A 24348-nucleotide genomic window follows, 5' to 3' on the forward strand; every position below is an offset into this window, starting at 1 on the left:
GGGAACAAGTATTCATAGTAGTACTTTATGATGTCTGATATAAACTTGACCTGTAAGTTTTAGGATAAGATAATGTACATATATACGTTTATATATTTTATATCTGAACGCTGGTCTTGCCAGTTGATCAAGACTTCTTTGTGCTAGCTCTTTTACAACTGATGCAAGATGACAGGTCCTTGATTTTTGTTTGGAAAGGAAGAGATTGGTTTAAAATAGGGAAGTATTTCATGAACTGTCCACGTATACACTTGAAAGAATATACACTGGTAGAAAGAGTGTTGCCAGCAGGTTAAAGGAGATGATTATTCCCTTCTACACAGCACTAGTGAGGCCACATCTGGAGTCACTTTGTCTCCCCAGTACAAGAAATACCTAGACATACTGGATCAAATCCAGCAAGGGACCACAGAGATGACTGAGTAACTGAGCATTTGTCATGAAAGGACAGAGAGCGCTGTGCTTTTTAAGCCTGGAGAAGAGAAGGCTCAAGGTGGATCTTATCAATGTGGATAAAAACATGATGGGAGGGAGTAAGGAAAACAGAGACAGACTGATCTCAGTGGTGTCTAGTGAAAAGACAGGAAGCAGGGGATGCAAACTGAAATACAGGAAATTCTGTGTAAGAAAAAACCAAAACCAACCAAACAAAAAAAACATCCACCAACCTACTATTTTTACTCTGAGGGTGGTACAGCTTGCCCACAGAGGTTGTGGAATCTCCATCCCTGGAGATATTAAAAATCAAACTGGACATAACATAGAGAAATCATTTGTAGTTGACCATGCTCTGAACAAGGAATTTTGACTAGAGGATCTCCAGAGGTCCCTTCCAACCTCAATGATTCTGTGATTTGAATTTGCATTTGTGGATGAAATTTCCAAGAAAGGAAAAAAAAAAAAAAGGTTGTAAAAGGAATAGTCAATGACAACTAAAGAAATAGCAAAAATAGAATCATAGAAGCTACTGAAAATTTCAAGTAAAAAAGTTGTGAAGGAAGAGACTGGCAGGGCAAGAAATACAAAAAGTGCTAGTTCTGACCGGCAACTAAAAATATAATTGGAGGCTTTAGAAGAAGGGTTTCTGGTGAATGCAAAGAATGGGTGAGGCTAGCAAGGTTCTAAGGTGCAAATAAGCATGATCAATTCCAGGGAATGGACACAGAAAAGGTTTAGACTTACATGATGAAATGAGAAAGACAAGAATGTAACTGGATGCAGGAGGGAATATGTGCACATTTATTGCCGATTCATTGATTTTGATGGTGTATTTGTTTTATTTTGCTTTTTAAGGACAGGAGAGACTAGGTTACATATTGTGAAGGAACAGAGGCAAGAAGAATAAAAGATTAACTAGAAAAATAATGGAGAATAAAAGAAGTGAACACAGAGAAGTCAGGAATTGATGTAAGATCATTTCACTGAAGGAAATGGAAGAATGAAAGGAACAGAACAGTGTAAAATGTCTCAGTCAGTGACTGAGAGAGGGGAAGGATATAAATCTGAGTAACAGGGAAGCCCACGATACATTTTACATCTCCTCTGATCTGCTTGGCATAGGCCACAGCAATTCAGCCAGTGAAGCCTTCACTAAGACTAAAATTTCTAATATTACCTGTATTTTCTCTGTATATGTATCAACTTGCTGAATCTGTATTCTAAGTACTTTCAGATTTCGAGCTTTTTCAGTTTTCTTCATATAGTTAAACTTCAAATTGTTGAATTTCTTTTTGAGGTCCTTAAATGATTCTCTGAGCTGAAACAGAGTAAGCATAGTTATTAGTAAAAAAGAAACCAGTTCACTTCAATTTAGGTTTTTTCAAGAGCTGTTTAACAGACCACAATCTGAACACTGAAAATCTAATACAGAAATTGATAATACTATGCCATCTCATAAAACATCCTTATTTCCTCAGAATTTCTTTCCAGTAGTGGAAGCTCATAATCTTACTAATCAACATTTTTGCATTATGAATGCTGAGTATTGTTTCCAGAATATCTGGGGCAGAAAAAGGTTCTGGGCAAAGGATGAGATCCTTGTTCAGACAACCTATGAAAAATGCTGTCTGAGAGCTTTCATTGATTTTAACTACAGGCAGACATCCTTCACATACTCTAGGCCATTTGTGGAAATAGTAGCCACGTAAATGTATACCCAGGCTTAGTTTCCAGAAAAACAGTTTTACTGGGCTTGGGCAAGTAGATCTGTATTTATTCATAGTACTTTTCTCATAAAATACAACATGTAGTTTACATAAGGTTTTGGTTTTTATCGGGTTCTTTTTTTCCCCTCCTTCTGAAAGGAAGCTATACAGGGACTTAATGTTATACTCTGTGCTAGTCCAAACATCTTAGTACAATTATTCACAGCATACAAAGATGAATCCGGTTCTTTGCAGGATCAGGATGTAGACTATATGAGCACCTGCCTTTCAAATGGCAGCAGAGAGATTCTGCCTAACAGCTACACAAAGAAAGCCTCACCTAACTACAGCTAGACAGATTTGGTACCACATGAAAGTATTATTACCAGCAGTTGGCACTGACTTGGTGCAGCAAGCTCAACACTAGGGAAAATGATTCTTATAATAATATAAGTTAAGATGACCTAGTAGTTCTGATGATGAAGCATCCGTGATTTCAAGACTTTTAAGATGGACTTATATCAGCTGAGATAACCACTATTAAATTTAGTTATATTACATTTGCTGTAAAACTCTTTTGTTACTTAGATTAAACGTAGATACATTTTCTTTAATCTATGAAATATTTTATGGAATGATAGGAATGGCACTGATGAAGCTCTAGGAAGCTACACTTCCATTTATACACATATGGATGAGATGCATTGCCAATTTAACAAATTAGTTTAATACACATTGAAAAGAAGAGTCATATATAATTTAAAAAATGGTGTTCATTTACCATGGGAACTATTTATAATATAGGGTTGTTATATGCTTTATCTTTTTTTTCCCAATGCAAATCACCTCTCTGCTTTAATGTCCTCTTACAAGTGCCCTTAGTAAACAACATGTCATTCTTTGCATTAGCAACATTATATAAATAAGCATATCAAACATACTCAGCTAAATCATCTTCAAAGAACTGTGATTTTTTTAAGTATAAAATTTTTTTTCTATATTTTGTTCTCTGAAAGCTCTGTAATTTTCAATTTTATTTACAACTGCAAGAAATCCTATACAATATCAGAAATAGTGTGGCCAGAAGGACTAAGGAAGGAATCATCACCATGTACTCGGCACTGGTGTGGCTGCACCTCCAACACTGTGTTCAGTTTTGGGCCCCTCACTACAAGAAGGACATTGAGGTGCTGGAGCGTGTCCAGAGAAGGGCAACAAAGCTGGTGAAGGATCTAGAGCATGAGTCTTATGAGGTGCAGCTGAGGGAGCTGAGGTTGTTTAGCCTGGAGAAAATAAGGGTCAAGGGAGACCTTATCACACTCTGCAACTACCTGAAAGGAGGTAGTAGCGAGATGGATGTTGGTCTCTTCTTCCAAGTAAGAAGTGATAGGACAAGATAAAATGGCCTCAGGTTCCACTGGGGGAAGTTTAGATTGGATATTGGGAAAAATTTCTTCACTGTAAGGGTTGTCAAGCACTGGAACAGGCTGCCCAGGGAAGTGGTTGAGTCACAATCCCAGGAGGCATTTAGAAGACATGTAGGTTTAGCAGTAGACTTGGCAGTGCTATGTTAATGGTTGGACTTCATGATCTTAAAGGTCTTTTCCAACCTAAACAATTCTATGATTCTATGATATTACAGTTACTTCTGAATGCCTTTAAAGCAACAGATACAAGAGCCAGACAAATATAAAACCTACTTAAAATATGCTACTGGTACCTTATAAAAGGTACTATTTTAATTATATTGGAATTCCATTATCACATTTTGAAATTCTTTATAATTTAAAAAAGCTTGAAATGGAAGAGTATTAAAACTACTGAAGTTTAGTTTTTTGTTTTGAGAATTTCACATCCTTTGGGTTGACAATTTTTGCTTTTAGGATAGTGTAGAATAAATTATGTGAAGTTATATTTCTCTAAAAGAACTGATATAAAAGAAATGCAGCAGTTCTAATACCTTATGGTCTGTTCCTTCAGACACACAAATAAAAATAACTTAGCTTACTTGATTAGTGTTAACAAGGTCAGGTCACATCCACAATTTGATATTTAGTTAACATATTTGAGGCTTTCTTTATATTAAAAATTCCTACTGAGTTACCCCTGCTCCCCTCCCTGCCAAAGAATCCAGGGAGTAATGAATGTTCATTTTGCAGCTACTGTTATTGGAACAGCTAGCAATCAATCATTATTATTATTATATACTTATGTTAATCCATCAAGGGATATATTCTTCATTTTCATTTCACGTAGTGGGATGTTGCCATGTTATTTCAGCAGTGAATAAACAGATGGTGTTCACTCAGTGTAATGGAAAGGAAGGGAATTCTATCACTGGCACTGTGATCTCCAATTAGTTTAAGGCTCTTTATTCCATCTAAGTACAAAGAATAATAAAATCTAACTAAAAGCCCTCTTAATCAAACCACTTCTGCAGAACAATATTTTGTATTCAGAACACAAGAGCCTTATTTGCTGGTTTAACTTTGAGGAAAAGAAGAGATGAGCAAGAGTTTATTTTAGTTTATTTCACTGGCTTATGCACATACATAAGCTAGTGATCATTTATAAGGCCAGAGGCTCTCCTCATAGCAGTATGTGAAATTAGATCGCCTTGTTTCAGATATGATGGCTCATGTGTTAAAGGTCTGCAGCTGCTGTCACCCTTCTCTTTTAGCCTCAGTGGAAAAAACAGATTCAGTTCAGACTTGTACATCACCCCCTCAGAGTGCATGTACACAGCTTCTGTTATCATCAGCAATTGTATCAAGGATAATATATGGCTGCCAATTTTTAGTAGTCTAAATGTATCTCAGTTTTCCACTATTTTCTGCAAAATTAAATGAGAAATACTAAAGGAACTATACACCCTAATACACCCCAGTGACTTCAGCCGACAACTTTAATGGAACTTTGTAACTTGTCCATTGTGTCATAGTCATTAATCAGACAGCTGTTCCTAACTATAGTTGGCCTGTCACGGGTGGAGAATGATAGTGGAGGAGAGGGGTTTAGGTGCCAATTGCTCCGATTTATCGCACAACTACAAAATAAATTGAAAAAGCAAGGTATAAAGCTGCTTTAAACATATTTTTGTTAACAGTACAATTCCAGTAAAATGCTTTGATTCCTGTGTGAACCAGTCTAGGAGGTATTTCAGTGTTGTTATCCACTTACCCTTCCCTTTTTATTACAACATAAAACTTTTAGTAGCACTAATAATCAAAACAGCCCATGAAAGCAGGTTGCTGAAAATAGATTTTCGAAGTGGCAACGATTAAAGAACAGACAAAAGCAAAGCTAGCCAGAAACTGGGAAGAAAGAAAAGGTGCTGTTCAAGTCATTAATGATTACTTTAATTCTGGGACCACAATCAAAATAAATTACAAGGTGAGAAATGTGCTAAGAAGTATCAGTTCCTACTGTCTTGTGAAAAGAGCTCACTACCCCTCCATGGTTAAAATCCACATTTTTAGTCATACCTTTCCATAAGTGTATAAATAATGACACGATGAAGAGGAAAGAAGATGACTGGTGAGAGCTGAGAACCTACTTCAGGATGTTCCTCTTCTGTTGCAAGTTTTGTACAGACATGCACAAATTTTTTTTAAAGTGATCAAAGAAAAGGCTCTTTCATTGCAAAAGTTATCTTATATAAATAACTGTGTCACTTAGAATCCTATGAACAGGTTCAGTGTAGTATTAAGCTACAGTTACCCGAGGCTTGACTCAGCCTTAACACAAATGATTGCAGTATTAATGCAGTGGGGCACTGTGGCTCTTCACAGGCTGCTACCCAAGCTACTTAGTGATGCAGGAAGCCCGAACTGGCAAAAACAGATGTCAAAGTCATATGAGCTTTCCTTATACCTTTCTTTCAAAGATATAGAGGGCATAAAACATTTTTTCTGGCCTTTGCACATTCTCTTTAAATTAGAGAAGGCACACAAAAGGCATGCATTTTACTCTTCTGTCGTCCAAGACTGTTTCAAAACTCATGCTATGTATCCTTGGCTATAAATTTAAGTATTTGTTTCCTTGCTTCTTATAGAAGCACTAATATGGTACAAACACAAGGAGCTAGCCAAGTCCTCTAAGTATGATATTTTCAAACACCAGTGAATCTAATCATGAAAGCCCTCACTCACATGCTTGATTTACACACTTAAATTCACCACATTAAATGTAAACTAATTTAAGTGTTTACAGCAGAATTCCAAAATTTTCAGTCAACTTTAAAGTTTGCTTTGTATACTGGTAAATCACAACTATATTATCTGGTTGGCTCTTTACCACGAGACAGCTATGAACAGCTGCTGCTTGCTGCTGGCACATGAAATATTTGTTTGCTTAGACATAGTAGATGGTAAAACAATTGTTATTTCAGACAGGTCTTGCTGGATTCTAGCAGTACTCAGACTAATTTCTGATGTTAAGATTCACAGAATTTAAAATACTGAAGTGAACAGTCATAACTTTAACATCCTTGAAGTAGTTCAGTGTCTGGTTTCTTGATCCCTAAACAGAATTATTATAAATACTTAGTTAAAAAAAAAAAAATGAAGAAAAATGGCAGTGGATTAATGCATATACAGGTATGTTAGCCAATTGTATCTAAAGCAAAAGGTATCCACATGCCAAATTGGTACCTTTCAGTCAGTTTACATTCAAGGTTCAATTAAGTCTGGGGATGACAGGTTTTAACTTAACCAGCCAACATGGTTTTCCCAACTTAAAATGAAAAAAAAAAAAATCAATTACTAACAATTAACACTATAATTGAAAATATGCCACGCGATTATTTTGCAGACTGTGTCCATCAACTATGAGAAGCTAAAATGTTACATTTTCCAATAGGGCATGTGGTGAGTAATACGTGTCACTGACACACTTTTCATTTAAATTTGAGAGAGACAGAAGATTGCTTTTTTCTTCTACTTCCTGCTCTCACTGGAAGTCTAACATGTAATAAAAATAGAAAAACAATTCTTAGAAAGGATTCACAATCTCCTGCCCTCATAAAACCCCAGAATCAAAGGACAGAAACAAGAGATTCGTTTAGTATAACTGTGTATCTTTGAATATGGCCAGCCTTACATACAGGCTGCTCAGTGAACTTTTTCTTCAGCAAATTTGAGACATTTTCAGTAAAAACTTAAAATGTTTTAGGCTTCATGCTTTCATTCCCTTCTTCTACAGGACGGTTCCCTCTGCCAGAGTGCTTCTCCTATACCACCTGCTGTTCCTATTGCCTCCTACCATCAGCCAAGAAGTTACATCACAAGAGGCTGATGCACAGAAGATCAGAGAGTGAAACACACTCAGTTTATAACTGACAAGGGACTAGAACTGTAATTGGGAAATAAAAATACCTTTTTTGATGCACAATGTTTTTCAATTTCAAAACACATTTTTTTTGTGAAAATGGATACTTTTTTAAAAGAAAAGAAAATCCAAACAATAATTCTCTCATTAAAAATAGTTGGGACAGAAATCTCAATTACCTCTTCTTTGGTGATTTCGAGAAAATACAGTCTCTTTTTTCCAGGTGTGGACTTACTTAGCAAAAGATAAAATAAGAAAATATAACTTTCAGTGTACTGTGTTTCTACTACCTATGCATCACACTATGGGAAAAATTAGTGTGAAATCCTTCCAGGTAAGAACGCAGTTTCTGTACTTCATGGATGCGCAGAAATGCAGTCTACAGAATATTAAGTGTTGAGGCCATCAGCCTCTTATTTTAATGGATCAGTCTGAGAAAATTCATTCTATGGAATGTTTTCCTAAACTAATTTTTGCTCAGACATCCGTCCAACTCAGCCTGCTAAGCTGTGAGTAGATCTGCATTTGGCCTACTAAGATGCTAAATTAATAATCATATTAAATAAGTAATTTTTCCTAACCTAAGTTCCATAATACTAAATTCTAATACCTTGTGCCAAAGAACATACAATTTTCTTCCAGCAATTTTTAAGTATCACATCTTGGGTTTCTGAAAAAATGTTAAGTACTAAATTATTCTGAACTTTTCATTAAAAGACAGAGTTCTTTCTAATAACCTTACAACTGCAATATATATAAATTCTACTTTTGTTTGAAACCTTAGCTTCATAAGAAAGAAATCTGAAAACTCATGTATTTCAAATGGAGCTGACAGAGCTGAAAGCCAAACAAAATATAGCTGCTCTATTTCCAGTCCTCTTGGTACAGCGAAAGCACTTCATTGACAGCCCAACAAATTGATATAATCCTGAACTGCAGAGGTATGGACCATAGATTATTATTGCTGCTGCTTGGATCAAAGGTTGCTGGTAAAATGAAAATCAACTTTTATGTATATGTACGAAGCATCTAGGGGAATGGTAACCAGTAACATATATTACAGAACACAACAGCCCTTTTAACAGTCATCTAATGTGTTGGGATTTATCTCATTTACCTCATTTATCTCCTCCTGAGTGCTGCAGTATTGGAAATGCTGTGACAGTTCTTCCTCGTATTTATCAGCTTTGGAGCTCCAGTTAATGCTATCACACTCAAATCTAGCAAGCTCTTGCTTCAGATTCTTTATAGAAACATTCAAGCAATTCTAAACAGGGAATAGACAAGAAACTTATGAAACTCAAGAAATGTACTGATTTAACCAATCTAAAATGAAAATAATTTTGAGGTAGAACATGCATAGTCAGTCCCAATGGGCTAGAGTAAACTGTTAAACCTCCACTGTAATGACAGAAAGTGTATAGCGGTTGCAATCAATAGTGGTCTGAGGCGTAGTTTTAGGTCAAAGTCATAACTCTGAGCAAAAAGGAGGTGGCCTACTCTAGTCCTTTGCCACCTGGAGATTAGCACCTTTCTGCTGTCAATCAATTTATGGAGTCTGAAGAGCAGACTGGCAATGTGGATAATCTAGGCAGGTCATGAGGTAATGTCTTGCTTTCTCCCTAGTAAATGAATACAGGGCAATGACAGTCCTGTGCCAAATAAATAACTCCGTTCTAAAATGATATCCATTTTGCCATGCAAGTCAGTCTGAAATCCACTAATAAGGTAACACCATTATTATATTTCCTTTTTGTTCTTTTTTTATCCTTTTTTTATAGGACAATAAATATGCAAGGCAACCTTTACCAAGTAGCAGGAGTCTAATAGACAGATGTGGCATTCACAGAATCACCAACAGGGCCTTGAGCTGCACAAATACTAGAGAACAGAAAGTCATGGGTTTTTTTTCAAAGCACTGGTATTTTAAGATTAATTTCCTCCTTATTTCAAATTTATTTCAATGTTTTCCAGAGTCAGATCTGTTCACAGACCATTAAAAATTAAAACAAGATTTCAAAGAAACTAATTTTTCTTTTCTCTTGGCAAAAGCAATTTGTAATGTGAGTAACTACTGAAGAATAAGTTTCATTATTCCCAGATATTTCATTTAATTTGATGGCTGTATATCTGTAAACTCCAAAAGGAGAAATCTAAAAATGATCAACTGTCTTACTTTCTTTTAAAAGGATCTTGAAGCTCTGTATTTATTTTTCCACACTAATGCATTTTTGTACATCTGAAAGTCAGATAGCTTCAATAATCTTCTTTCCTATTTATCTTTGATTTCACAGATCATTCTAATTCTACTCACAGGTTGCTGCACTGCAGACAAGATATCCACTCCCTGGTTAATAAGTAGTTTATATAGCTGTCTGATGTGTGCATGTTTCTCCTGAGCATTCACAAGGTAGGCTTTAGCATGGTGCACATTTTCGGGGTCCTCACATATTTCAGGAATATCCAGTTCTCCTGATTTTGATAGATATTCCAGCTAGAATATATTAAAACAAAAATCAGTGTGTGTTTAAAATAATGTGAAAGGAAGCTTACAATTCCTTCCTTACCCATAATGTGTTACCCTAAACTTTGTTGACATGTTTAAGTAATTAAATTTGGGTTCAGATCTGAATTTTAAATTCTCCAAATTTCATGCAGTTTTAGATCCAAAATTTTAATTCTGATCACTAGGTGGGTTAATGCTCTTTGTCTGGAGGAAGAAAAAGAAAGACGACAGGCACCAATTCCACAAAGAGTCTAACTGCAATGGGAAGAAGGTATATTTTAAGAGATTATACTCACTTCTTTTTTAATGTGATGGAATTTGACTGTCTTGTTGAAAATCTCATCATACTCTGTCATTGTGTCCTTTACTGTTTGATGGAGATGAATAAGCTCACTTATTCTCTCAGAATTCTCTTTCACAGGAAATCCTTTCTGACTTGGCAATTCTAATAATTTTATCAGGTACTCAAGCTCAGCATTCAGTTGCTAGAGAAGGAGAAGTTACTCAAATGACACAAATATATTTGCAAGTTTTCCCTTACATTTGATGAAATAACAAACTAACAATGGTTCATTACCCTGGGGAGAAATCAGTGCCATGCTCTTTAAAACACTCTCCACATACTTTATTTTCCTAGGCATGAATCTCAGCTATCAGCCAGAAACAGCCTTGGATCAAAAAAGTGAAACTGACTTGCAGGAGAATGGCAGACTGAATTGCTAAAACTCGGAGACAGTATTCAGAGGAGATAGGAAGCTCAGTATGACACACCTCTGCCTCCGAACAGCTCTAACTCAAAAGTATGAAGCTGGTACTCTCCTCATACTTCCACCACCCCAATGCTTGTGTGTCACTTTCATACTTAGCTAACACCATGCAAGACATTCTCTGGACACTGAAGGTAAAATGTCTTCTGCCTTACCTTATAAACACACACAAACCCTTCCGTCTGGAAAAGTAATGTAAAATATAAAACATAATATGAGCATGAATCTTTACTCTACCAAGAGCTTTTGATCCACAGTGCACTTCACTAGCTTGGCTTCTCACCTGAAACTGTGGTTTCATTTGGTTAAGCTTTTTTTCTAGTTCCAAAACAATAAAAAGGTCACTTCCAAGGTCAACCGTTGCTGCAAGCTGTAGTGCCTCTTGAAGACTCTCTAATCCATGGGTAGTCTAAAAGATAATCGAACAATTTAGAGTCTCTATCTGTAGTAAACAAAAAAACCAATTTAAACTAAAATTTAAATTTGTAACAAGAACCTTCCCCAAACCAGACAACCAAATGCTCTCTGTAAATTTCATTACTAGCTAAAAAAAAAAAAAAAAAAGAAAGAAAAAATGAGAGACATTCTGAAGTTAAGATTACTAATTTTATTTTTTTTTTAAAACTATAAACCTCTCTGTCTCAAACCCTCTGACTGACAAGAGTGATAGGAAATCTTTAAGACATTTAAGACAGTGTGCAAAAATGATTCAGACGCTGAGCTCAGAGGACCCATACACACAGTGTATTTTCTGCAATAACATGTTGTGGTTAAATGACAAGTTTCACTTGATAAACAGTGTCTATGAACCTCTGGTTCTGCTACTAGCCTAGCTACTGTTGCTTTTAAGGAACACTGAACGCTGTCCCTGTGCCAAGGAAGTTTCAATTCTCTTTCCTGACGAACACGGTTGGACTTGAGTTCAGCAACTATTGGGACACAGTTTAGTTTAGTAACTATGAAGTCACAACAAAATGGTGCTTAAGAAAAAACCCAACCAAAAGCCAAAAGGAAAAAAATAAACAAACGTCAAAAAAAAACCCAACACACAACTACCAAACAAAAAACTAAAGTACTGCTGGTATAGTATATGGACTTGATTAAAACCTAAAATTTGAAGTGGGGACTTGGACTTGTATGTGCTTGAATAAGGGCAAAAGAGATCAAAACCTTTAATGTTTCTTGATGACTATCTAAATGGCAGAATAGACTATTGAAAAGTATCTTATTGATCATCTCCCTATCAAGTGATACCTATACTAGTTGATGAGAGAGTAACAGACAAACTAATAACAATCTAGAAATGTTTGCCACAGTTGCTTTCTTCCTAGCTGTTTTACTTACGATTTTTAGTTGTTCTTTAAATATCTGGCATTGTTGCTTGACAGGTTTTACTTGGGTAATTTTAAAATTCCAGATTGCCCAAAGATCGGTGAGCTCTCTCTTTTCTTTACTCAGATTAATAATGATATCTTCTGTTACTTGTACACATTTTTCTACTTTTAATATTAAACTTTCATTTACCTGGCAAATAAACAGACACATTTTTTTCCACATATTTTTTTATAAAATACAATTAAAACTTCATAGTATTAAAGTCTCAACAAAGCTTAATAAAAACCAACTATTCTGGCATAACTCCTTTGAAAATTTCTGGTATTCTAGGTGTCCTTAAATACACTCTTCTCTTAGGCATAGATCAACAGAATTTGTATACTGAGGACACGGCTAACGTTGAAGTTGAAAACGTAGAATGGGTCAGTAATGACTGAATTATTGCCATCTGATAGCTGTTTAACACTCATACAAAACACAGTAATTTCTGAATAGACAGAACTACCCAAAATGGCCTTTTGGGGAATAGCAACTGGAACGTGAAGAGGATGAAGAAAAGACCACTTCTTATCCTGCTGATAAGGAGAGCAGCACTGAAGCATGGGAGGGATAAAATGCTTAATATTTGAACATTTGGTATTTTTAACTCTTTTTAACAGAGCCCATAACAGAAACACCACAAATCTGGGTAATGCTGTTCCTGCTTTTCCCATTTCAGAACTTTTCTTTTAAGAAAAATTGTGTTTGTAAATTACTTGTATGATACCTATCTTCCAGCTACTTAAAAGCTACAACCTTAGAATATCATGGGAACAGAGTAGCAGAAAATACAGTGGCAACACACTTCCAGGTCTTTAGAGAGATGATAGCTGAAGATATGTTTAGACTTTACGTGACTGCAGTACAATCTCACATTCACACACATTCAACTTGCCTTTACACTATCTTATCTGTGCCTGGCTGCATCCAGCTGTGACAGCACACACTTTAGCCTACAGTAACTGCCTGAGCACCTTCCCTTCTTAAGAAGGTTTTTCCAGCTCATCTTGCATCCTGCTGTATGTTATCAACAAACACTCCCCCTCCTGAGCCTCGTGTAACTGCTCCCTAGTCTGTCCTATAAAAACAGAAAGAACAGCTGGGTACCCAGGCTGTCTACATTAATTGGGATTGCTTTTGGGGTGACTTAGGGAGTGATTGCACATCTCAAATGATCACCTCATGAAGGGGTGTTGGCAAATCAGGTAGGCATGTCTAGGCAGTGCAGCTGAACCCAAGACAGAATGTGAAGACACAAGGAAAAGTTATCTGTAAGGAAGTATCTCTAGCACTCATTTCTTTAGAAGAACTTCATACACTCAATTAGCAAAGACTGCGTCTTAGTGGAAGTAAAATACTGTGCTTGCATATATGCTGCTTTCCAACATGAAAAAAAAAACAGATATGTGCATGTTTATATTTATGTGCATGTACTGGATCATTTATTAAGGGCTCTGTTATTGTTAAACACAAAACTTTTTATATTACTTATAATTCCATTAGCAGTCAAATAGTACTTCCATATTTTGAAAGTATATAGCAGCATTAATCCCTTTAAAACTAAGTACCGGAGAAATCTCAATCCATCAGTCACAGAACTAGGATTAGACCTCATCACAGGCAAACATCAAATATTCAATACGGTTTATCAGATTATACTCACCATATTCACTAAATTAAGAAAATTGCAACCCATATTTTGGGTTGAAAAAATCTTCTTTATAGTCTTTTGCCACTGAGTATTAGCTGACTCCATTGAAATTTTATTTTCAGCCTCCCTGTTTGGCTGTAGTGGTTCTGATTTATAGCATTCCTTCAAATTTTGAATATCATCACTCACCTACAGATAGACATAAAATAAGCATCAAAAAACAAATTGAAAATTGAGCTGCTATAATCAGAAGGTATACAGACATGATAAAATTGAATAGCAGCCTCTGAATCTTTTCCAGGTTTTAAGATCTATCACCCTCCCTAAAACCTATACAAACACTAAATAATAATAAAATGAAAAGTTTTAAATAACCTGTAAACCAGTAGATGTCTGGCAGACAGGTGGCAGCAATTTGTTCGATTTTTGGCACATACCGTTACATGGATATTATAGACCAGTGTATCAATGCAATGATTTTCACAGATCTGTTTAATATGAAGTAACTGAGGTTACCAATAATCGAAAGTAGACATAATCCAATTTTTTGGCAGTTTATCATCAAATAAATAAATCCTACGGCAAATTTTATCTGATATGTTCCATTTCATCCTCAATTTCTTTCTAAATGTAAAATAACAACAGTGTTACAGAATATTAAAACAAACATTACATCAAAATGAAAATTAACTGCCCTGGGCATCATTAGCACAGCTACCAAAATTATATTGGTATTGAATTGATTATATTGATTTAAATCAGTACAAAACCTACATAGACTAGTCATTATGCTGATGCAAGTTTGATGACGAGGGATGCTTGCTCTGATGGAACAGATCTCCTTTAAAATAGAAAGGATCTTACAAAGACTTACAGTGTTTCCATGGCACAGCATCTACAGGATTTGTCTTAGCTAGATAAAAGCACATTTTTCACATGTAAGATTTTCACAGTTTGGTTAGAGACTAAATAGGTAATCTTTACCTCCATAGCTGACTTTAAAAAGGCCACATAAGTTTCTAGAATTTCTAGTTTGGGACTAATATTTTTTTCAATTTTTTTCAGTTCTTCGTTCAGAAAGTCAGTTCTGCGAGAAAAAGCTGCCACCTGCTCAGGTTCAAATTCTTCCATATCTTTGATGATTCTCCCAGCTTCTTCCAGTTCATGTGAAGTTTCCTTTGAGGGAACAAGCATAGAACAATATGTATAATGGCTGAAAAGGACTTGTGAATATTGATATCACATTAATTTTCACCAGTATTCCTTTCTTATATAAAATTCAATTACTTAGTTGAAGAAGAACTCATGATCGTCATTATATGCTGAAAATAACCATTGCTTTCCTGTAACATTTTGACACTTAAAAACTATGGATATAGTTATTAAGATACCTATTTTGAAAGGAAAAAAAAAAAGGTAGGAATCTCAACATTCAGATTAAGTAAGCCACATCACAGTGTAAGGATGAAAACAACAGAAGCATTCCATATGGGAACATCGATAGCCAGAACTGATATAATTCCTTTAATAAACAGTATAGCCCAACTTTCTGAACAGATTCTCTCGAATCTAAATCCTTCTTAGCTGCCTGTCTGATGTTCAATTCTCGTAGAACTCAGTGTCCACTTTAGAGTGAGACTCCAGAAGCACTGGGTCTTCATAAGGCTACTGCTATAATTGTTTTAAGGCCTCTCCTTGTACCATTTTGCCTTATGAATCTTAGTTCCATTCATATCTTCATTCTTGAATCAATACTTGCTTCCTAGTTCCAGATTAATCCCTGCCCATCAAGGTAGACTACCCTGTATTCCAACCCAAACCAATGTTCTTACATGCAGCAAATCTGCAGAAATCAGATGGAGAGTAAATGGTGGGTCATATCTGTTACTGCATCAACTGCTCAGACCCAGGAAAAGTCACAGTATGCTGTCTGAGCAAGAGCAGAGTTACTAACATTTTCCATGATTCAGATGGGATTCTGGTTTTCGAATTCACTGTCTTAACTCATAGGTTCATATATCTATATCTATGTACTCATCTACTTTTACATATTTAACTCAAAACCACTTAGCATATGTACCTCTGACATTCAGCCAAGAGCACAAATTCTAGCATATCACAATCCACTGAAAGGCTAGGTAGGAAAGGTGACTATAGTCAGGGCAGATTGTACACTGCAACTAACAAAGGTAACACCCTGCCATGCAAACGTTTAGCAGAAAAGACACTAAAAGCCATTATACAGTCTTGTGGAACAAAAAAGAGTCTTGCTCATCTGCTGAACTTTTCATATTCTTAGTCTGTGCTCTCCAGAATTTTCTTAAAGCTAGTTTTATTTCCACAGACACTGTACAGATCCAGCTCTTGGGTTCCATAAACTGTTGCCTCAAACAAAAAAGAACTCCATAGGAATAATGGAGTTTTAAGAATTCCTAGAACATAGGATACCCCTAAGATATATACTGCCATGTTGTTCAGCCTAGCCATGAAAAAACGCACCTGTGCCAAGATCATGGAGGGGATTCAGCTGGTTTTAAACCTCTTTCAGATACTGCAGTACTGCTACAGGAGATGGAAAGGCCCTGGATGCGACTTAAAAATAGCCTCATCTGTGTTACAGAGCTGAGTCCTGCAGTGCTCATACTGTGGCTGCATCCCTAACATGACCAATGAATATCTGATGGCAACTTTACAGCCCGCTTCAGAGTTTCTCCACCTGGGAACCACTTTTTCATTTTTTGCTGATTCATCCCTTTTATTTGGCATAATAAACCACAAGAGTTTTCTGTGCCTCTGACTGTCTAGACAATTTTTAAACTTGGTTCCTCAGGGTAGGAGCAGCAATCCACATTTGAAGGGATCTGTCAATACTGGGATCCTGAAGTAGTGACAAATAATATGATAAGGACAATGGGGACAACCAATGATATAAGAAGGACTACCTTGTAATGTTTTCTGTTGTTTTGTTCATTAACTACAGTTTTAAGCTAAACTATAGACCTGTGTTCTTTCCAGGAATGCACAAGAAACTCAGCCTCTCACCTTATTTAGAATGGCGTACAGCATGCACTTGTTTCTTAAAGTACTTAACATTATTAAAGCTTCATTTTATTTTACCTTCATTTGTTTCGCAAGTTCAAGGTGCTTGTTCAAAACTCTTTCCGACTCAGACAAATATGAACCAATCTCCATACCAACTGCAAGCATCGGGGTGATTTTTTTAATCGACTGCGATACCTTTATTTGAAAGCATTATTTATATAGTTAATCTATACAAGTACACAGTATAAAACATCACTTTGTACAGAAAAAGTGAAGTAACACTTGTCTGTTTGTGTTTAGATTACATACTTCATATAATCAGGGAAATTCAGGAATGAAAATATAAAGGAAGAAATTTCTACTATTTCTCCTAAGAAAATTCTAACAGGTGTAGTCAGGATTTGAGAAAAAAAAAAAATCCTGTTTGCTCTCATTTTGTTGCTAGTGTTTTCCTTTATCCTAAATAACCCAGGCTTGTTATTTCAGTAAGGCACAACTGCATTATAACCTAGATATTATAACCGTAGCAGAAATACTTTTATTATGCTTTTTTATTTTTTCAGAAAGTACATTTAAATCTTCTCTGCCAAGCCAAGAAACCTATTTTTGTGCAGATACATGTACACAACTCCATTTCATTGTAAGATGTTATATGTGCATGATGATAACAAAACAGCTTATGAAGATCAGAGGCAGATGATACTAGACATAGTATGTATAGTTATTATAAGATATATGAATTAACTTGTACCATAGATTTTAAGAAGTGGCTGCTGACTGAGCTTCAAACTTTATTAAATGAAGCTCATGGGTATTTTAATTTAGCACCAGATTCTTTGGGGTACTTTACATTAGCAGAAGGTTGAAATGAAAGTGTTTTGCTTGGTAGGAATATAACAATAAGCACTGTTCACTGTAATGAAAATTCATGTATTATGACTCAAATCTTCAGAGTGTTCTCTAATGCAAGACTGGGATCAAAGTGATTAGAACAAACTGAGAATGAAACTATGTTAAAATTGGGGTCTACAGTTTTGAGTAAAAATTACCTTAATAATTGAAGTTTTAGATTAAGATTCACAATAAGCTGGTACCATCATTTCTACAAGACCAACAACAGCTACCAGCAGACCTGTTATTTTCAGCTAAACACAACAGTATTTTCACTGCATTCTAATACCACCAGGCCTCTTCTACTTACGTTGTACGTAAAGGGACCAGTTTATGGTAAATTGACTTCCCTTTCAATTCAGAACAGTTCATTATAAACATCTGATTGCAGACTTAATTATTCAGTCATTAAATTTTACTTACTTTTTTTGGCCTACAGTCTGGGATTTCCTTCATTATGAACTTTGTTGAAATATTATATTTTTCAATTTGAATTTACACATAGAACCTTATTTAGGAGCCATGTGTCTATTCCATCTCTGACAAGTCATTAAAAAGGTCTGCAGTACTGCATTCAGCAGCTTAAACAAGGCTGTGACATCCTTGATACATCAGCATAATAAATGAATAAAGGGAAATTTTACAGTGAACAGAACCTACTCTCCTTCAGCCTTACTGAAAATTTTCTGTGGTTCACAGTCACCATGCTTATTAACCTTCAGTTTTGCCACTCTTCTATTTTTATCATCAGCCAAATGAAACAGAATACACAGAAACAGTATAGGAAACGTGCACACAGGGCACAGTCCTGATTACTCACTTCTTTTCCAAAAGAGCAAATTATAATAGCTCATTATCTAAGCAAATCCATGCTTTATTGAAGATCACTGGTAAAATGTTCTCATGTAAAGAGCTGAATATTTTTCGGAACAGATTTAGGTTCATCTGTGCTGATAACAGCATTCAGCATTCTAACAACTACTGTGTGCTCTCTATCAAACCAATATGCTATTTGTAATTATTTGAGTCAACTTTAATATTGACATAGCTAAATTATGGAAATGCAATGTACTGGTCATGAATGCATTAAGATGATGACAGATTATAATGTACCTTATTTAGATGATCTTCAAGCAGGGCAGTCCATTGTTGTTTCTTCAAACTAAGTTCTTCATAATCTGGACACTGCCTGATTACTAGGTCTACTTTTTTTTTAACATATTCCATCATTTTCTGTATTCCTTTCACCCAAGAGCTAAAATGGAAAAGTAGAACTGTTGTTATTTCTCATTTTTGCTCAACAATTAGGATGATAATGATTTTAAAAAATCAACATCTTTTCTGTTGATTTGTATAACTTATGAATTTTAAACTGTGACCTTTAAAAGAAAAATAACCAAGAGCAATGTTAAAATGAATCGAAACAAAATTGATAGAGTAGAACACAGAAATGACATTTCCAAAAAAATCATTTATCACCAGTGCGTAAGTTAGATTCATGTGCCAGATATCCTGATTCACTGAGAAGTGCCTTGTTTCACAAATAATTTTTACTTTAGCTATACTACCTAAAGTCTAAACACAAAAAGACAAGCCTAAAAAGAGTGAAAATATATGGTGTATCACTTCTAGTTTAAAAAGAATGTTTTCTTTTGGCTTTCAAGTATTTCAGTCTTTTTACAGTTGCTGAAGAAACAATATCATGTACATTCTAAGTCAACATTTCTTTACTGATGTTGTTTTAACAGGAATAAAGACAACATCAATTTAAAAAACAACAGCTTGTTTTATAACTTCAAACATTTAATATCAGGGAAGCAACGCACAATCTGAATACTTGAGGCAGTCCTCTTCAAATGGTAAAGAAGTCACAACATACAATTAAGAACTGAGGTTTTGATATATAGAAAAATAGACCCACATACTGATTTACTACTGACATTTATTCATTGTAAGATTTTTTTGTAAGACAAACATATTCAAAATATGTTTTTCATTACTTTTGTTTAATCAGAAACTTATGTTAATACCGGTTTCCTCCTTTGTCCTCTAAAATTAAAGGAAATTTTCTCCTCACTTCAGATCAGGCTCAGAAAGTTAAATTCTGGAACCTTAAAGAAAAAACCTTAGTCTGCACTACTAAAATGAATTATGGTATTAATAGATCATTCTGTTTGAATCTGATCCAAGAACTGATCACAAAGAGAAACCAAATTTTAAGTCCTTTTTAGGGAGTAGGTGGTTTCAAATTCTGTAAATTATTCTTTCAAAAATAAGCAACCTGTTAGTTTGCACTTTATCCTTACATTTTAAGTGTGTCACTCCTCTATTTCAGTACTGCTTAAAAAGAGGTATGTTTAAAAACTTCTACTAGCACCACTCCTTTTAAAAAAGCAATAAAAGAATAGTATTTATAGTTTCTGGAAATGATAATTTAGATATCAATAAACTCTTTGAAAGTATAATTGGTTTGTTATGAATTAATGCAATAAATTTATAACAGCAGTAAAATAAAGAAGTTCTTACATTCATAGGCAAGCTAATTGGCTGGCAAAGTAACAAGGGCTCCCTTAATGGACAAAACGCACCGATTGTATTTTTTTTTTATAATTGATACATATAATTTTTGGCTCCTGTTTTTCTAGCTGGTTTTAATTTAAAAATATGAGCTAAAAATCAGACTTACCAGTATTTTAATTTTGAAACACTAAGATTACAAGAAAGAACTGACTTCTGTCACTTTTCTATAATCTATTTCCCTTCAATGCAAACATTTACAGCATTATCATTTATTTGGACTGTTTTTTAGTATAAGGCTGCAACACGCCTCAAGATTTGAAAGTAGGACAGAATGAACATAGTATTTCTCCATTTTTGCTGTAAGTTGGATTTCCAGTTACGCCACTGAAGTCAGCGTCACTAGCCTTAAACATAGCCTTCCCTCAATGTGAAGGTATCAGTATTAGATTTGTAAATAATAAACCACTAGATCTGTCTTATCATGTGAATACAAACTGCCCAGCTTATTTTCAGGTACTCTAAAAATTAAAACAATAAAACAATGTGTGTACAGAAATCCATCTACATTTTAATTCTCTTAATGTTCATGTACTCTGTCTTCTCTTGGTGCATTTAAACCAGTACTACACATGGCAGCCACTTTGATATTGCATTAAAAATGAATTTTCCAGTATCCTCATTCAGAAGATACAGTGCAATTCATGGCATCACCTCATCAAAACTGACAAAGTGTCACCCAACCTGAGCAAGGTCAGATGGTTCTTTCACTTTATTAATAAATATATTGTCTGAAAAACTGGAGAATCTGGCTTCTTTTTTAAAACTAGTAAAGTCATGCAAGTAGCAGAGCATAGAATACCTTCTCTATCACAAATGATGAAGGAATTCTAAAATTACTGTGCTCCAGTTACTCCTTCAGGGAGCTGGCAGCTATTTTCAAATTCAAATACAGTTCAAGAATCCAACCAGATTGAAAATACTTAACAGCTATGTATCCCACTGTCAGATCATACTTTCTTGTCTCTTATAGAAAAACAGCTATTTTAACAGATCACAGAATCACAGGTTGGAAGGGACCTCAGGGATCATCTAGTCCAACCTCTCTAGGAAGAGCACAGTCTAGACAAGATGGCCCAGCACCCTGTCCAGCCGAATCTTGAAGGTGTCCAATGTGGCCGAGTCGATTTCCCTCTTGCGTCCAATCGGAATCTCCCCAAGAGCAACTTGTGTCCATTCCCCCTTGTCCTCTCCATGGGACTCCTTGTAGAAAGGGAGACTCCATCTTCTTTGGAGCTACCCCTTAAGTACTGGTACATGGTGATGAGATCCCCTCTGAGCCTCCTTTTCTCAAGGCTGAACAAACCCAGTTCCCTCAACCTATCCTCGTATGGCAGGCTTCTCAATCCTTTGATCATCTTGGTGGCCCTTCTCTGGACCCCTTCCAGCCTGTCCAAATCCTTTTTGTATAGCAGGGACCAGAACTGCACACAGTACTCCAGGTGTGGCCTGACAAACGCTGACTAGAGTGGGATAATGACTTCTTTATCTCTGCTGGTGATGCCCTTTTTGATGCAACCCAGCATCCTCTTGGCCTTCTTGGCCGCAGCAGCACACTGCTCATGTTGAGCTTCCTGTCCACCAGGCCCCCCAGGTCCCTTTCCACAGAGCTGCTCTCCAGCCAGGTGGATCCCAGTCTGTGCTGCACTCCCCGATTACGTTTTCCCAGGTGCATGACCTTACACTTGCCCTTGTTGACCTTCATAAGGTTCTTGCTGGCCCACTCTTCCAGCCTATCCAGATCTTCCTGCAGAGCAGCTCTCCCTTCCGGAGTGTCTACTTCCCCACTCAATTTGGTGTCATCTGCAAACTTCATCAGGCTACACTTGATCCATTATCCAGATCACTTATTAAGATGTTAAATAACATCGGGCCCAATATCAATCCCTGGGGGACTCCACTTGTGATGGGTTGCCAGTTTGAAAAAGAGCTATTTCCACCACCCTTTGGGTGCAGCCTGTCAGCCAATTCCCCACCCACTGCACAGGCAACTTGTCTAGGCCGTAACGCATTAATTTCTGCAGGAGGAGGCTGTGGGGGACTGTATCAAAGGCCCTGAGGAAGTGCAGGTAGACAATATCCACCACCCACCCTATGTCAACCAGGCAAGTCACTTTGTCATAGAAGGCCACCAGATTTGTCAAGCACAATCTGCCCTTAGCAAAGCCATGTTGGTTTTTCCCAATCACGTGCTTCAATTGACTTGTGATGGCCCCCCAGGAGGATTTGTTCCATAACTTTCCCAGGGATTGAAGTAAGGCTGATGGGCCTATAGTTATCCAGATCCTCCCTTGAGCCTTTCTTGTAGATAGGGGTAACATTTGCCTTCCTCCAGTCCTCTGGGACATCCCCCGTTCTCCACAACTTCTTGAAGATTGTGGAGAGTGGCCTTGTGATGATGTCAGCCAGCTCTCTCAACACCCTCGGGTGGATGGTGTCAGGGCCATCAATTTGTAGGGGTCAAGCTCCTGTAATAATTCATGTACTAACTCTTCCTTCACTGATGGTGGGTCAGTGTTTGGATCAATCAGCAATTTCGTTCCCAAAGGCTGGGACCCAACAGTGCTGGTATAGACCGAGGTGAAGAAAGTGTTGAGGACCTCTGCCTTTTCAGCATCGTTAGTGATTGACTCTCCTATTCTGTTCAACAGTGGGCCTGTGTTTTCCTTCTTTTTCTGCTTGTGGTTGACCTACCTGAAGAAACCTTTCTTGTTATTTTTGACATCTACGACCAGGCCAGTTTCAATTCGAGCTGGGCCTTTGTTTTTCTAACTGCACCTCTGCATGCTCTGGCAATGCCCTTGTAGCTATCAACAGATAATCCTCCACTTCTCCATCTCTGGTATGCTTCCCTTTTAGATCTGAGTAGACCCAGATGGTCATGGTTGAGCCAAGGGGGCCTCTTGCTCCACTTACTTCCCTTTCCTTTGTAGGGGATAAACTGGTTTTGTTCTTCCCATAGAGAGTTCTTGAAGAACTCCCAGCACTCACTAGTTCCTTTGTCTTCCATGGAAGCTTCCCATTGAATCCCTCCCAACTGAGCCCGGAGTGAACTGAAGTTTGTTCTTCTAAAATCCAGAATCCTTGTCTTAGAGCTGACCTTCAGCACACTCAGCAGGATCCCAAGCCCCACAATATTGTGGTCACTGCAGCCAAGGCTATCATTAACCAAGATATTACAACGCAGGCTTTCTTGGCTTGTGAATAGCAAGTCCAGCAGTGCCTCATTCCTGGTTGGCATATCTAACATTTGTATGATGAAACAGTCATCTATGCATTCCAGGAACTTGGTGGATGGCAAGTGAGCTGCCATATTGTTCTTCCAGCAGATGTCTGGGTGGTTGAAGTCACCCATCAAGACCAGGTTCTGTTGGCCAAAAGCTTGCTTTAGTGCCCCAAATATCGCTTCATCAGCATCGTTGTGGTTAGGAGGTCGATAGCAGGTGCCCACTGTGAGGTCCTGCTTGGAGATGACCCCTTTGACTTTAACCCAGAGGCATTCGATAGAGCAGTCACAATCACCATAGTTGACTTCAATACATTCGAAGTTTTCCTTAGAGTGCGACTCCTCCACCTCTTCTACCCTGCCTGTCCTTATGAAAGAGCCTGTAACCGTCCATTGTGATCCCCCAATCATTTGAGTTGTCCCACCATGTTTCAGTTACTCCTATGATGTCTGAGTGGGCATGGAGCTCCAGTTCCTCCTGTTTGTTGCCTAGACTGTATGCATTTGTATATATACACTTGAGGTGATTACTCTTCTGTTTCACATCTTGGGAGACAACTACAGAACATTTGTTACCACACTGCTTGGCCTGACTTACTCCCCCATTGGACGTGCTGGTGTGAGCACTTTCGCAGCAGATCCCACCCCCCAAGTCTTTCAGTTTAAAGCCTGCCTCACCAAGTCAGCCAGCCTACTGCTGAAGATTCCCTTAGCCCTTTTGGACAGGTGGATTCCATTCCTCCCTAGCATGTTGTAGTCATTGAAGAACACTTCATTGTCATAAAAGCCAAACCCCTCACAGTGGCACCAGCCATGTAGCCAGGAGTTGATATAAATTATGT

At 36.9% G+C, this 24348-nt stretch overlaps 1 protein-coding gene across 1 annotated transcript in view; it reads right to left on the bottom strand.

Annotated features, from left to right (window-relative positions):
- Nucleotides 1-24348, bottom strand: part of CCDC141 (coiled-coil domain containing 141) — a 107306-nt gene that overhangs the window by 24525 nt on the left and 58433 nt on the right. The window contains exons 11-20 of the mRNA XM_075093604.1: nucleotides 18817-18958; nucleotides 16888-17007; nucleotides 14755-14946; nucleotides 13783-13959; nucleotides 12090-12269; nucleotides 11029-11154; nucleotides 10275-10463; nucleotides 9787-9966; nucleotides 8590-8739; nucleotides 1616-1756 (exon numbers count right to left, since the gene is read on the bottom strand). Of these exons, the coding sequence (XP_074949705.1) occupies nucleotides 1616-1756; nucleotides 8590-8739; nucleotides 9787-9966; nucleotides 10275-10463; nucleotides 11029-11154; nucleotides 12090-12269; nucleotides 13783-13959; nucleotides 14755-14946; nucleotides 16888-17007; nucleotides 18817-18958 (1597 nt within the window). The remainder of the gene's footprint in view (nucleotides 1-1615; nucleotides 1757-8589; nucleotides 8740-9786; nucleotides 9967-10274; nucleotides 10464-11028; nucleotides 11155-12089; nucleotides 12270-13782; nucleotides 13960-14754; nucleotides 14947-16887; nucleotides 17008-18816; nucleotides 18959-24348) is intronic.

The sequence above is a fragment of the Phalacrocorax aristotelis genome, chromosome 5, assembly GCF_949628215.1.
Source record: "Phalacrocorax aristotelis chromosome 5, bGulAri2.1, whole genome shotgun sequence".
In the NCBI taxonomy this organism is placed as follows: Eukaryota; Metazoa; Chordata; class Aves; order Suliformes; family Phalacrocoracidae; genus Phalacrocorax; species Phalacrocorax aristotelis.